The sequence below is a fragment of the Nycticebus coucang genome, chromosome 3 (genome assembly GCF_027406575.1).
Source record: "Nycticebus coucang isolate mNycCou1 chromosome 3, mNycCou1.pri, whole genome shotgun sequence".
Taxonomy (NCBI): domain Eukaryota; kingdom Metazoa; phylum Chordata; class Mammalia; order Primates; family Lorisidae; genus Nycticebus; species Nycticebus coucang.
In genome coordinates, this window is record NC_069782.1 from 121602851 (window position 1) to 121619070 (window position 16220).

A 16220-nucleotide genomic window follows, 5' to 3' on the forward strand; every position below is an offset into this window, starting at 1 on the left:
CCTGATTCTAACAAAACTATCCACCTAAACCTGGGCAACTCACTTCACAAATTTCATTCTCTGTGAAATGAGACTCATAAGCTGATATAAATGTTTTCAGAAGTCTCTTCTAAACTTCTCTGGATAATAATGATATATATATATATTTTTTTAAGTTATACTGTGATAGCATCTTTCACCTTTTATTTCAGAGACAGAGTCTTGCTGATTTACCCCGGCTGGTCTTGAACTCCTTTTCTCAAGTGACACTCCTGCCTCAGTTTCCCAAGTAACTGAGATTACAGACATGAGCTACCACACCCAACAATGCTATTGAAATCCAAATTCACAATATACAGAAAATATCTCAGCTCTAGTCCTTTTATGTACCTAGGCTTCCCTATCTTATACAGAATAATTCATATGTATATATATAATTCCTACAGTAAAGTGCCTCACCATTCTTGAGTTCTGCAGGTGAGAAGTACATCACCAGGATGCATCTGCCCGATAGAAAACCTCACTAGATAATTCCACCATTAAGTCTCTTTGAATGGAGTCCAAAGAAAACCAGAATTAAAATGAATTCTTCTCACCTGGTTCTCTGTACTCTGAATGAATCCCCAACAATAAATACATTTAAAAAAATGAATTTTTCTTGATAACACTAGAGCTATAGGGAAGTTTAAGACATCTAACAACACAATTAGAGCTGTAGGACCTGAGTTAAGAGGTAGGACACTCTACCTCTCAGGACCCTCAGTTTCCTTATACAAATGAAGTGGCTCTGAGATACATGTACTCTCTAAGAAAGCAGTCACTGCAACCCAGAAAAAAAAATCAACTTTAGGGCGGCGCCTGTGGCTCAGTAGGTAAGGCGCAGGCCCCATATACCGAGGGTGGCGGGTTCAAACCCGGCCCCGGCCGAACTGCAACCAAAAAATAGCCGGGCATTGTGGTAGGCACCTGTAGTCCCAGCTACTCGGGAGGCTGAGGCAAGAGAATCGCTTAAGCCCAGGAGTTGGAGGTTGCTGTGAGCTGTATGATGCCATGGCACTATACCAAGGGCCATAAAGTGAAACTCTGTCTCTACAAAAAAAAAAAAAAAATCAACTTTATTAGAATAAGTTAGTGTTCTTTTACAGGCTCATGCCTGTAATCCCAGCACTTTGGGAGGCCAAGGAGGGTAGATGGCCTAAGCTCACAAGTTCGAAACCAGCCTCAGCTACAGCAAGACCTTGTCCCTAAAAATAGCTAGGCATTGTAGCGTGTGCCTGTAGTCCCAGCTACCTGGGAGGCTGAGGCAAGAGAACTGCTCGAGCCCAAGAGTTTGAGGTTTCTGTGAGCTATGATGCTATTGCACTCTAGTGAGGGTGACAAAGTAAGACTGTCTCCCCCCCAAAAAAAATAAATATGTAAATTTGTAAAACCACATTAAAATACAGTTATTGCTTTTACAATATAAAACACGTACATAAAGTTCCAAAAAATCTATTGTGTTGTTAGGAACTGGCAAAAGAAGCATTGTAGGGCAGCATGGATTTTTTAAAAAATTATGATACGGCAGCAACCATAGCTCAGTGGGTAGGGTGCCGGCCACATACACCGAGGCTGGCAGGTTCGAACCTGGCCCGGGTCAGCTAAACAACAATGATAACTGCAACAACAAAAAAAATAGCCAGGCGTTGTGGCAGGTGCCTGTAGTCCCAGCTACTTGGGAGGCTGAGGCAAGAGAATCGCTTAAGCCTAGGAGTTGGAGGTTGCTGTGAACTGTGAAGCCACTTCACTCTACCAAGGGCGACATAGTGAGACTCTCTTTCAAAAAACAAACAAAAACAAAAAAAGAAAATTATGATACATTATAATGAATCACTATTGAAAGCCCCTTTTAGCTCAAAGAGTGTTAAATAAAAAATAAAGGTGGCATTCTATGAAATAAACTTTGATTTAAAGAATAAAATTATATTTGCCAAAATAAATGATTTTTTTCAAAGTCATCATAACTAGGCCGGTAGAGCTGGCTCAGACGTATAATCCCAGCACTCTGAGAGGGAGAGGCAGGTATATTGCTGGAGCTCAGGAATTCAAGACCAGCCTGAGCCAGAGGGAAACACATCTCTAAAAATAGCCAGGCACTGTGGTGGACGCCTGTAGTCCTAGCTCCTTGGGAGGCTAAGGCAAAAGAATCACTTGAGCCCAAGAGTTTGAGATTACTGTGAGCTATGACACCAAGGCACTCAACCCCAGGGTGAGTGAGACTATCTCAAAAAAAAAAAAAAATAAAAAGTCATCAGAACTAGTTTCTATTCTATCTTTTTTAGAAAGATCATTTAAATAAATTGCATCATTTAAAAAATGATCATAAAAAAAAAAAAACAACCAAAACCCAAAAAACAGGGCCAGCACCTGTGGCTCAGTGGGCAGGGTGCCAGCCCTATATGCAGAGGGTAATGGGTTCAAACCCAGCCCTGGCCGAACTGCAACAAAAAAAATAGCCGGGCGTTGTGGCGGGGACCTGTAGTCCCAGCTACCTGGGAGGCTGAGGCAAGAGAATCGCCTAAACGCAGGAGTTGGAGGTTGCTGTGAGCTGTGATGCCACAGCACTCTACCAAGGGTGACAAAGTGAGACTCTGTCTCTACAAAAAAAAAAAAAAAACAAAAAAACCTAAAAGTCCATTTTTTTTTTTCTTTTTTAGGGGCAGAGTCTCACTTTGTAGCTCTTGGTACAGTGCCATGGCTTCACAGCTCAAAGGAACCTCCAGCTCTTGGGCTTAGGCAATTCTCTTGCCTCAGCCTCCCAAGTATTGCTGGGACTACAGGCACTCACCACAATGCCTGGCTATTTTGTTTGTTTGTTTGTTTCAGTTTGGGGCTGGGTTCCAACCCACCACCCTCGGTAAATGGACCAGACGCCCTACTCACTGAGCCACAGGTACTGCCCTAAAGCTCCAATTTTAAGAACGAAAAAAGAGGCTCTGCGCTTGTAGCTCAAGTGGCTAGGGCACCAGTCACATATACAGGAGCTGGCAGGTTTGAATCCAGCCCGTCCAGCCAAACAACAATGACAACTACAACTTAAAAATAGCCAGGCATTGTGACGGATGCCTGTAGTCCTAGGTACTTGGGAGGCTGAGGCAAAAGAATCACTTAAGCCCAATAGTTTGAGGTTGCTGTGAGCTGTGATGCTATGGCTCTCTAACCAGGGCAACAGCTTAAGACTCTGTCTCAAGAAAAAAAAATATATATAAAGTACATCTAAGTCTTCCTAAGGCCAAATAAATAAACCTCAATTTTTAGTCGAACCTCTCCTCCTACATAACTTTTGGCAAATTTTTGCCTACTCAACAGCATCACCAAGGATAAAAGGAGACCAAACTCAATCCAGTCCACTTGGCTCTTATTAGCATCACAGGTGAATGGTTTGCTGAGAAACAATTGGCAATCTTCATACTACTTGTCAATATCAGGTTAGGGAAAATTCTGTGGATTTAATCTCTCCTAAATTTCCATTTCAAGACAATTAATCAAAAGCTGGTTGTATTCATATATAGCTCCTAGAAAAAGTAGCACACTATCAACTCTCAAACCTCCCCATAAGATAGATCCTCTAAGACTGGACTTGGGCAGAGAATGCCAGAATTAAAAGAGGGACTATTAGAAAAAGCAGGCCTCGGGCGGCGCCTGTGGCTCAGTGAGTAGGGCGCCGGCCCCATATGCCGAGGGTGGCGGGTTCAAACCCAGCCCCGGCCAAACTACAACCAAAAAATAGCCGGGCGTTGTGGCGGGCGCCTGTAGTCCCAGCTGCTCGGGAGGCTGAGGCAAGAGAATCGCGTAAGCCCAAGGGTTAAGAGGTTGCTATGAGCCGTGTGACGCCACGGCACTCTACCTGAGGGCGGTACAGTGAGACTCTGTCTCTACAAAAAAAAAAAAAAGAAAAAAAAAAAGAAAAAGCAGGCCTCTCTGACCAAATACAGCCTCGCTGACCTCCCTCTCCAAAAATAAACACACAGAAAAGTTCCAGAAAGCAAATTCCTCCTTTTCACTATCTACCAAACTAATCCCATCCTGCAGTTATCACTTCATTTTATTAAAATAAGCGAAGTTTAGAATGGGAAGAAATATACCTTAACATTAAAATCTTCCATTCCTAAAGGACTCCTGTGAAAATTCAGCAAGAGCCTATCATTAAAAATTCTCATATAAACAATGTAAAGGTTTCATGGACTGTTCTGCCAAGGTTAAAAAATCACTGTTCCAACCCAGAAAGTCATGTTCTTCTCAATCACCCCATCTCCTCCTTCTGGGATGAGGGCCACCCCAAACATCTGAAATGTAAAGAGCTACAAAATGAAGGTTCCAACCTGGCCATATCCTTTCAAACTACCTCTGTCAAATGTCAGTTCTGCCATCTTTCAGCAGTGCTCAAAGGATTTCTGCTTCATTTCCTTGACCACCCAAACTGGGTCTTGTTCAAAACCCTCCTCTTTCCTCTTCACTTCCCTTCTCCTTTTTAATGGAGCCTAGAAACTTACAGCCAAATCAATTTGAAAAGAAGGATAAGAATTTGCCTGAAAGCAAGTCTCCCCCCACCCAACCCCCACAGTGAACACACACCTTTCCCACCCAAGGTGTCCAAGACACCACTAACTGCTATGGCTGTAAATTGGATGAGAAAGCAAAACAGAAATAAGGACACTATCCATTCAACCTTTTTGTCTGAGCACTTCCTGGGTTTTTCATTGGCATTTAACACCAAGACACAAGACTCATTTTTCATTAAAGTTGCAAGACTTTCACTTTGCCCAGTTTCAAGTGGTGTAATTGATCTGTATTGGCTTCTTAAATAACCCAACTGGTGAAGGACACTGCAGCTTTAAATATTTCAGTGCTAGCTAGCAAATAGACTCCATTGCAATATGGCTCTGAAGGTCGTGTCCTATTGTTTCTTTTCTCTGCAAACTCCCCCCACCCCCCCAATTTCTAAATCCTTTTTCTAGGTAATACGGAAAAGGCGGCCCCTAAAATTTCCACTCTTCCACTTCCTTCCTTTACAGAGTTCCGGGTGTTTATTGGAATTTCACACTCATAATTTTCCCAGCAGGGGCAATATGCTGATTATTATTAATGATTCTAGCACCTTAGCGAGAGATAAACACATGTGTTCACATTAGTCTAACTGAGCATATGCAACTGTCTGAAATAGCACCACTCGAGGGTTGTTAACCTCTTTAAGAGTAAAGCCAGGGTGGTTTGGGTGTGGACGGCTTTCAGGCGGCACCCTGAGCCTGGGATTGCATAACCTGAAATGTGTAGCTACTTAAAATGATAGGAATCTCAGTCTACTCTTTCTGGGACTATGCCAGCACCTTTACTTGTCACAGGAGGTCAAAATAAGAGCCATAAGCACAGTGAAGGAGAAAATAAACTAAAAAAAAAAAAAAAAAGCCTTTTCTACCCTGTCGGGGCGCCTGAGTAGAATTCCTCGAGCAGATTCTACCCACCCCACCCCCCACACCGTTCCATCTCAAGCCCCGAGAGTCTTAACAGCCCTAGTGAACTGTAGGCTTTGGAAGGGGGCAGAGGAGCTGTACGTCGCTGCCCTTTTTAAAGAACAAAAACGGGTGGGTGATTAAAAGGCAGAAAGGACAAAAGGAGCGGGGTAGGAGAAAGGCGTGTGCAGGTGCAGCAGAGCATTCATTACCTGAAATGGCAACAGATTGTTACCATTATCGGTCCGGAAAGCATTATCCTCCATCCAGGACTTGGAGGTGAGCGGGGCCGCTCGAGGGAACTTGGGCGGCGCTATCACATTGCTGGAGAAGGGCTTTTTGAGAGGCGAGATAGGGTTGAGCGGAGAAGGCACCCCGACGCCTACGCCCACGCCCACGCCCACGCCAACAGCCCGGCGAGGGTCCCGTCCAGCCTGCAGGCCGCCCCAGGGGTTGGACGGTGCGCTCCAGGCGGCGTTCACGCTTTGGTGCGTGTTCCAGCTGGACGAGGCCGACGAGGCGGCGGCTGCAGCAGCAGCGGCTGCAGCGGCTGAAGAGGAGGACGGCTTGCTGGTCATGATGGGCTGGTGGCCATAGGCCGCGGCAGCGCTCCTCTGTGCGTAGGGTGCCTGGCTGGGGCTGGCGGGCGACCGGCGCTGTTGCTGGGGCTGCGCCTGCGGGGGCTGGGCCGGCTGCTGCGCCGGCGGCGGCGGGGGCTGTGCCGGCTGCGGCGCCGGCGGCTGCTGATGGTGCTGGGTCTGCGCCACGCCGATCTGCGGGGAGAAGGTGCCTCCGAAGACTGGGTTGACATGGTGCGGGAAGTTCTGGAAGAGCATGGTCCCGTTGACTGGGGTGATCCCCTGGAAGAAGCTGTCCTCCACCGCGTTCGTGGTGCCCGTTGACCAGGTGCTACCGAAGGACGGTGACAGCGAAGCGCCCGGTGGCGCGGGCTCCTGAGGCGGCGGCGGCTGCTGAGGTGGCTGATGGAAACTCAAGCCCGGCAGGAGCGGCGATTCCATCTGCATCTTGTCCGGGCAGTTGGAGGCCGGCGGGGCCGCGGCGGGGCTAAGGGCCGGCACTGCGCTGCTGTCCTCCGGCTTGGGGGTCTCTGAAGAGAGGGGCGTGGACGGGGCTTCGGCTGCGCTGGGCTCGGGTTGGGGCTGCCGCTGCTGCTGGGGCTGGAGCTGGGTTTTGCTTTTGTCCATCAGTAAATCATCCTGCATGGTTTGCGCAGCTGAAACGGGAAAAGAGAGAGACGCGTTATTGTCAATGTGATGATCATTAATGCCCCTCGCTGAAGCGGGCGGGTGTTTTACTTGCGAAAATCCAGTGCCACCGCTACTAGCCAATTGCAATGCAAATCCATAATCTCCCATTTATAAGAACAGGTCGGGCTGGGGGTGGGAGGAGGCTGGCGCAAGGTCTCTAAAAATACTGAGAGCGTCTTCACCCTTTCTGATGTCTTGGTTCCTTTTCTGTGTTAGTGAGAGATGTGCTTGTAAGACAGAAAAGACAGCAATTTCGCCACGTCTCTTTTTCCCTTCACCGGAACTCAGAGCATTCACCCTGCAATAAGAAACTGATTCTGGTTCCTGTTTTTTCCCCAAGCACCACCCTCCCTCAGTTATTTGCATACGTCAATAAATACTGCTGCGTCCTTCAGCAAGGTTAAAAAGACACCGCACACACGACCCTCTCCCCCACCTTCCCGAGTTCAAGCTTTGAAAAAAAAAACAGTCTTAGCCCTCTTGATTAGCAAACTGCTTTCCTGCGTTGATAATTGTTTCATTTAGCAGCAGCGAACCACGAGGGAGGAAATCCTTGGCATTTGTTAGAAGGACTCGGCTGCACAATCATTCTCTGGCCTCCCAGTAGCTGCAGCTACTCCATTTTGTTAGGAGACAGGGGGGAAAAAGTGTTTAAAGGGGTAAAACCTACTGAAACGTTTGGCAGTGTTTGCTTCTTGTTACTCTCAGGATTATGGTTTTTATGTTTATTCTTTAATTTTCTTGTCCCTAATTCTGGCTCACAAGAGATTTCTTGGCATTTCAGTGCTTCAGGTCTCAACAGGAGCCTGAGAATTTCTCCGCAGAGTGCAGAAATGCTTCTGGTTCGATTTAAGGGGTGTGTGTATGACAGAAAGAGAAAGAAGCTCTGAGATGGTGTGGGGGTGGGGCATTACAAAAATCCCTTGGAGATTTAAGTAGACAGTCAAGATAATTCTGGAGTTGCCAGATTTTCGTTTTTTGAATCCTCCTGCTGCCTTGGTCACAAGACTTTAGCAAATTTAGAATCCATTCTCTTATCACTAGTATTAGCAGTGAAAGACTATGGTTTGAAGACCCTGAATTACCATATGCTAGCAAAAATGTTAAAAATAGAGGAGTACAAAGTCCCAAATTCTCATACATTGTAATTATAGTGCCTTGCCATCACTGCTTCATTTAACCATATAAGGAATATATGCTATTTTCCATTTTGCATAGAAGGGCTATATTCACCTCTGCCATACAGCCTGTTTTCTTATTCAAGGATGAAAATTAGTAATCACTCAGAACCTAGAGATTAACATACATGTAATTATCATTGAGTTAGCTTGTCCCTTAGAATATGTTAATTGCTTTAAATATATGAATATTACAGTGCTGAGACCCTGAAAACAATATTTTGAAATGCTAAAGGAACATATGACAGAACATACAATTATTTTTAGGTGATGATTCAGTATAATTGCAACAAAATTGCAACAAAGTTATTAAAATATTTAATGCAGTTAATTAACTCAGATACGTGGAGAAGCATCTTTCTCAGGATACTTGTAAAAGGGCATTCAGATACAAAAGCTCTACTAATTATCATCATGATAATAACTATTGTAAAATAAATGTATTAGAAAACGGAGACATTACTGCTCTTAGCTATTAAGAAAAAATGTTAGAACAAGAAATTAGGTTAAAAGTAGTTTCTGTTTTATTAAAGAGTATCATTGAAATGGTTCATTGATGCCTTTCATTTCATAGTTTCATATACAAAACAGTGGGCTCAAGAAATGCTTCACAGCTACCTCACTCTCTATTCCTCACTCTTTAGCCGCCTCCCTCACTCTAAGGAAAAAAACCAGCCCTATATAATATATATCACAGATTGTCAGCTACTACTAATAAAAGCTACTTAAGATTGCTTTATGTTCCCCAGTTCCCTTGGTCTAAAACATAGTTTTGATCAATATTATAAAATACAACATAATGAGGCAAGCAACGCTTGCATTCAGACAGCACAAAGTTCTATTGCAGCCAAAGAAGATGGTCATAGAAAGAGATATTTTCATACTTGGTTGAAAAAGTGCTGCAGTAAACCATTATAATCTGGGATTTCCAGTCACTTCCAGTGAACTAGAATTATCTTTATAATAGCCACATCATCATGGCTGAAAAAAGCACTTGGTTGTAATTTTAATATCACTGTTTTTCTGGTTGCTTGTATCAATGTTTTTTTGTTAATGCTTTCATTTTAAACCACATGATCTCAGTGGAAAAATTAATTTTGCACTACAGCAAAAAAAGCCAAAAAGCTGGGCTCATAATTTTATAATTGCTGTAATTAATGGTAACACATTTGTTAAATGTTTAAAATCTTATACCAGGAACACCCATTTCTCTTAACACTCCTTAAAAATATAAATTTCACTTTCTGCATTAAATTCACTCTGTCAAGGTCAAGACCCACCTTTAATAAATAAGATCCTTTTAAACAAAAGGTAAGCAGTAGATTAAAACAAAATTTATAAAGGCAATATGTAATGTCTCTCAGTAGCAGCCTGAATAGTTTGGTTTTCGTGATGGTTTTTTTCTGTTTGTTTTTTGTTTTGGGTTTTTTTTTTGCTTATTTACAGCAAAGTCTGAGAAATAGATACCTCCTTCCCCTCCCCCACCACGCACACAATAGATATTCTTTTACATGCAATAACCCAATTTCAAGTAACAAATTCTTAGTAGCAGTTACCTTTGAGTGTCCAGTTTTTAAGGATCGATAAAATTTAAAAGTGTGCAGTATTTATTTTCTTCTTTCAGGTTGATTATGTGACCGCTCTGGCAAAAGCACTTTGACAACTGTAAGAAGAGAGGGCATGCGCACACAGGGAACTGTGGGGGCTGAAGTCCTTCGCAAGGTACTGACTTCAGCACGTTCATCCAGGAAAGGAGGAAGGCTCGAAAATACAGATTCTGAGAGGAAAAGGTTGTGCCCCGACTGCATTATATCCTCCTAAGCAGTGTAAACCACGAGTAGATGGAATGAAGGAAGGGGGAGATAATCTGGTTTATTATTTTGATTTAGGAAGCCAGGTTAAAAGAGAAACTGGATTGTAGGACTCAGAATAAATAAACCCAGCAGAGCTACCTTAAATGGTATAGAATTGTAATGACAGGATAGCCGGCAAGAGGAACCCTACTAGAAAGAAAAAGAAAAAAATAAGATTGGGATCAGGAAGAATAAGCAAGGGAGGGGGAACTACTGGAGAATGTTAGACACTTAAAATCTGACCATACTTTAAAAAAAAACAAAAACACTTTAATATAGAATGAAAAATACCTTAACATAAATGTAGTCTTAACCTTGGAGATCAGGTAAAAATAGATTTTAGTCACAAATTTCTGACATCCACCCAGATTTCTTTGTATTTGAGTTTTCAGTTGTAGGCATGAATCACTTATTTTAAGGTTGTACTTGATATGATCTGAATCAACTCACCACCTTGTTTTTTCCTGTCGAAATGAAAAGTTACTTTGCATTATTCATACATTGATTAAGCAAATAAAATTAAACTCATCATACTAAATATTTGGTGAAATATTTAAAAATAAGTGTACATGTTTAGTGTTTCACTATATAGGACAGAGACTTCTTTTTTTTCTTTTTTTTTTTTTTTTTGTAGAGACAGAGTCTCACTGTACCGCCCTCGGATAGAGTGCCGTGGCGTCACACGGCTCACAGCAACCTCTTAACTCTTGGGCTTACGCGATTCTCTTGCCTCAGCCTCCCGAGCAGCTGGGACTACAGGCGCCCGCCACAACGCCCGACTATTTTTTGGGTGCAGTTTGGCCGGGGCTGGGTTTGAACCCGCCACCCTCGGCATATGGGGCTGGCGCCCTACTCACTGAGCCACAGGCGCCGCCCAGGACAGAGACTTCTTTAATACAAAAGGTAGATTTTATTTCTATTAAAAATTTTTTGTATGCTTTTTCCCATTTTAATCTTATGATTCCAAGGCTGAAATCACCACATATTAACATCAACTGTTATTATCTATGCTTTCTGAAAGCTATAGTTCAAGAACTGTTTTGTTCACACAGGCATATGATAATATTTCTTATTGGGATTTGGTTCCATACCATTCACCCAAGGGGTTCAGAGTAAATGTCACTTGATGACTATGGTCACTGAACTTTGAACTGAAAATGTTAAGTGTCATTTAAAATTGTCTTAATTTTCTATTTACCTTATTTACTAATTAGAATTAAAATATTACCAGAGACTACTACCTGGCAACATTTAGTAGTCTTTGTTTTGCTTTTGTCTTTGTTTCTAGTTATTTCTAAGGAAAAAAAACAAAACTAACAATTTAAGAAGAATCATTTTAAATGAATCCTCCAAGAGATTTGTATAAAATAACTAAAGGCGGGGCAGCGCCTGTGGCTCAAGGAGTAGGGTGCCGGCCCAATGTACCGGAGGTGGTGGGTTCAAACACAGCCTTGGCCAAAAACTGCAAAAAATAAAAAAATAATAATAACTAAATGCTTACTTATTCCTACTGTGACTTTAACTTATATTCCTCATCTTTTTTCTCCTCCTAAAGAAACTTCACATCTGTCAAAGTGCTGTATTCACCATTTGCATTCCAGAGTTTGCAATGATCAACTTAAGATTAAACTTACTCCTGAAGACTTTACCAACCTATCTAACATTTTCAAGTGCTCTAAATGTAAAAAAAAAAAGGCCAGACACAGTAGCTCACACCTATAATCCTACCACTTTGGGAGGGCCAAGGAGGGTAGATCCCTTGAACCCAGGAATTTGAGACCAGTTTAAGCAAGAGAGAGGCCCCATCTTTACTAAAACAAAAACTACTGGTGGGTGTCTATAGTCCCAGCTACTTGGGAGGCTGACACAGAAGGATCTCTTGAGTCCAAGAGTTTAAGGTTGCTGTGAGCTATCCAGGGTGGCTGAGTGAGACTGTCTCAAAAAATAAAATCATAGAAATAAAACACTCAGGGGCAGTGCCTGTCGCTCAATGAGTAGGGCACCAGCCCTATATACCAAGGGTGGCGGGTTCAAACCCAGCCCTGGCCAAACTGCAACAAAAAAAATAGCTGGGCGTGGCAGGCGCCTATAGTTCCCAGCTACTTGGGAGGCTGAGACAAAAGAATTGCCTAAGCCCAGGAGCTGGAAGTTGCCATGAGCTGTGACGCCAAAGCACTCTACCGAGGGCAACAAAGTGAGACTTTGTCTCAAAAAAAAAAAAAAAAAAAAAAAAGACAGAAAGAAAGAAAACACTCATAACAAATCCTTATAGCTTTAAGAAACAAACTTGGGCGGCGCCTGTGGCTCAAGGAGTAGGGCGCTGGTCCCATATGCCGGAGATGGCGGGTTCAAACCCAGCCTCGGCCAAAAACCACAAAAAAAAAAAAAAAAAGAAACAAACTTTAATTATTTGAAATTAGCATGTTAAGATTTTATCAGTAAAGTAGAAATGGTTTTGTTTTTTTTTTTTTGCAGTTTTTGGCCAGGGCTGGGTTTGAACCCGTCTCCTCTGGCATATGGGGCCAGCGCCCTACTCCTTTGAGCCGCATGCGCCACCCAGGTAGAAATGTTTAAGTTATTTAGTTGTGCTTGAAATTGTTTACTTGGGCAACTATTAATTAATAATTAATTATTATCCACTTGGCCTCAAGTGCAGGTATACTAGTAACTGACACCATGGAGAAAGATAAACTTTGACCCTCACCCTTTATAAATCATTATTAATAATAAATTAGTTATAAGACTGCCCATATTTCATGAAATTGTATAATATTTGGAAATAAAACTAGGGCTAACTTCAATAGCTCACACCTATAATCCCAGTACTTTGGGAGGCTGACGTGGGAGGATCACTTGAGGCCAAAAGTTTAAGACGAGCTCGAGCAAGATCCTGTCTCTACAAAAAATATAAAAGTTAGCCAGGTGTTATAACATGCACCTGTAGTCCCAGGAGTCTGAGGTAGGAGTAGGGCTTGAGTCTAGGAGTTCAAGGCTGCACTATGTTATGATCATGCCACTGCACTCCAACCTGGACAACAGAGCAAGGCCCTACCTCAAAAAAAAAAAAAAAAAAAAAAAGACCAGGTGTGGTCGCTCATACCTGTAATCTTAGCACTCTGGGAGGCTGAGGCAGATGGATTGCCTGAGCTCACGAGTTTGAGACCAGCCCAAGCCACAGCAAGACCTCATCTCTAAAAATAGCCGGGCGTTGTGGCTGGTGCCTGTAGTCCCAGCTACTCAGGAGGCTGAGGCAAGAGGATCACTGGAGCCCAAGTGTTTGAGATTGCTGTGAGCTGTGATGCCACAGCACTCTACTGGGAGCAACAAAGTGAGACTCTGTCTCAAAAAAAAAAAAAGAAAATTACTGAAACATAAATACCAAGGTATAAATACATACCAAGCAAATAAATTATAAAAGTACCCTCAATAAAGACAAAGCCCTTCTCCACTAAAATCCTGTTTTTCACTTAACCATAAAGGAGACACTTTTGAAATGTTGTCTTCAGGTCACAGAGCTTAACCATAACCTCATTTTGAGCAGTCATCAAAGGTTGTATAAAGAGTTTACTCACTGAACTGTACAGTCATCTTTCAGTATGTTGCAGGATTAGTTGGTTCTAGGATCCCCCACTGGTGCTCAAGTCCCTCATATAAAATAGCATAGTATTTGCATATAACTTATGTATATCTTCCAGGACAGTTTAAATCATCTCTAGACTACTTATAATAATGTAATGTAAATATTATACAAATAGTTATACTGTACTGTTTAGAGAATAATGACAAGAAAAATAGTCTGTACAAATTCAATACAGATGCATCCCCCCATATTTTCCAAATATTTTTGATCTGCAGTTGGTTGAATCAATCAATGGATGTGGGACCCGCAGATAAGGAGGGCTGACTGTAATGGGTCAAATACATCATTCTGAGCTTCCTTCCTTCCCTACTTTTATGTTTAGCACAGTGCTTATCTTGAGTAGTTGGGAGTTTCTTCCTGTATGTTTTCTGAATAAATGGATAAATGTATAGGTATATAAAGCATAGTTTTTGATTACCTAAGAGCAATTATTTTTCTATCAGCTGCAAGAATGGATAGGAAGGGGAATGGTATAAAATAAACCATTTTGGCCTTTCGATATTTAGTAATATGCAGATCACTTGATTATCATCATGAAAAAATAGACGCACACCCAACGCCTCCACAAAAATTGATTCTTCAAATCACGGTACCAGTCTGAGTTAAGTCCAGTGGGTGTTTTGTCAGGCTTCATCTTACTTGACCTTACAGCAACACTGACTTAACTGACCACACTTACTGGACATACAGCGATACATTGCATAACAATGTTTCGGTCAACAACAGGCTGCATATATGATAGTGGTCTCATGAGATTAGAATGGAGCTGAAAAATTCCTATTACCTCCTGACATAGTAACTGTAGTGAGGTCACAGCTGTTCTAATGTCATAGTGAAACACATTACCGACATGACTGTGGAGATGCTGGTGGAAACAAATCTACCGCACTGCCAGTTGTATAAAATTACAGCACATATAATTATATATACCACATGATAACAATAAACTATTACCCTTTATTTACTGTACTATATTTTTATCATTATTTTAGAATATATTCTTTCTATTTATTAAAAAATGTTTAAAAGTTTCAACATCATAATGACTTCAAATCTCTTTCAGTTAACCTAGAGGTTTCATAAGATCTAAATACTTGCCATTGTGTTACAGCTGCCTACAGTATTCAGCATAGTAACATGCTGTACATGTTTGTAGCCCAGGAGCAATAGGTTACACTATATAGCCTAAGTATATACTAGGCTGTACCGTCTAGGTTTGTGTAAGTACTCTAACGGTTGCACAACAATGAAATCACCTAATTATGCATTTTTCACAGCATATCCCTGTTGCCATTAAGTAACGCATGACTGTATCTTCTGCCCTTTTCCTCCTTTCTTCATGCTACACTTTCTTGGCTATTTACGTTTGGGTTGTGCTGTCTCTCTCAGTCTTCTTTGCCAACTGACTTTAAATATTGAGTTCCTTGGGTCCCCATCCTAGGCCCTCTTCTCATCTCACCCTATGTAAGTGACTTTCCCAACTCTAAGGAAAGGACCATGCTTATTTTACTGACAGCTATATTCCCAATAACTATCACTGTGCCTAGCAAACAATAAATAGGAATTCAGTAAACACTGAATTAAAATTACATTTATATCCAAAGCACTAAAACTGCTAAGATAATCGGCCTGGCAACAAACAAACCTAGAGGACTTATGCTAACAGATGTCAACACCTATTGTAAAGCTATAATAGACTGTGTAGTTACTGGCATAAGAATAAGCAAATACACAAATGGACCAAAATAAAATGTCTAGAAACAGATTCACATATGTACAATCACATATGTATTATGAATTATGAAAACAGGAACTAACAGTACAGTAATGAAAAGGTGGTCTTCTCAACAAAGGGTATTGGAGTCAATATCCAAATAGCAAAAAAGAGATCTTTATCCTTATAACACCATACACAAAAATTAATTCCAGATAGAAATATCTTTATAACATTAGGGTAAGTAACAATTTCTTAAACAAGTCACAAAAGCAATAACCATAAGGAAAAAATGTAATAAACTGGACTAATTAAGAATATCTGTGGGGCAGCGCCTGTGGCTCAGCGAGTAGGGCGCTGGCCCCACATGCCGAGGGTGGCGGGTTCAAACCCAGCCCCGGTCAAACTGCAACAACAACAACAAAAAAAAAAATAGCCGGGCGTTGTGGCGGGCGCCTGTAGTCCCAGCTACTAGGGAGGCTGAGGCAAGAGAATCACGGAAGCCCAGGAGTTAGAGGTTGCTGTGAGCCGTGTGACGCCACGGCACTCTACCCGAGGGCGGTACAGTGAGACTCTGTCTCTACAAAAAAAAAAAAAAAAAAAAGAATATCTGTGTTCAGCTACTTGGGAGGCTGAGTCAAGAGAATCGCCTAAGCCCAAGGATTTGGAGGTTGCTGTAAGCTGTGCGACACCACATCACTCTACTGAGGGCGATAAGGTGAGACTCTGACTCTACAAAAAAAAAGAATGTCTGTGTACTAAAAGACAAAATTAAAAACTCATAGAATGAGAGAAAACTTATGTAATACATAAAGACTTGTAATCAGACTATATAAAGGACTTTTTTTTTTTTTTTTTGTGAGACAGAGTCTAATTTGTAGCCCTCAGTGCAGTGCTCTCACATCATAGCTCATAGCAACCTCAAACTCTTGGGCTCCAGCGATTCTCTTGTCTCAGCCTCCTGAGTAGCTAGGAATATAGGTACCCACCACAATACCTGACTACTTTTAGAGATGGGGTCTCACCCTTGCTCAGGCTGGCCTCCAACCTGTGAGCTCAGGCAATCCACCTGCCTTGGCCTTCCAGAGTGCTAGGATTA

The 16220-nt window shown here is 42.1% G+C and overlaps 1 protein-coding gene across 5 annotated transcripts in view; it reads right to left on the reverse strand.

The window, feature by feature from the left end:
- Nucleotides 1-10860, reverse strand: part of CPEB3 (cytoplasmic polyadenylation element binding protein 3) — a 190859-nt gene extending 179999 nt beyond the window's left edge. For 4 of the 5 annotated variants that reach the window (XM_053582712.1, XM_053582710.1, XM_053582709.1 and 1 more), the window contains exons 1-2: nucleotides 6919-7887; nucleotides 5681-6702 (exon numbers count right to left, since the gene is read on the reverse strand). In XM_053582712.1, coding sequence (XP_053438687.1) covers nucleotides 5681-6702; nucleotides 6919-7102 — 1206 coding nt within the window. In that variant the 5' untranslated portion in view covers nucleotides 7103-7887. Of the gene's footprint in view, nucleotides 1-5680; nucleotides 7888-9470; nucleotides 10380-10665 lie in introns of those variants that run through there. The other variant, XM_053582708.1, reaches the window with a different exon arrangement.
- Nucleotides 10861-16220: the final 5360 nt, after the last annotated feature.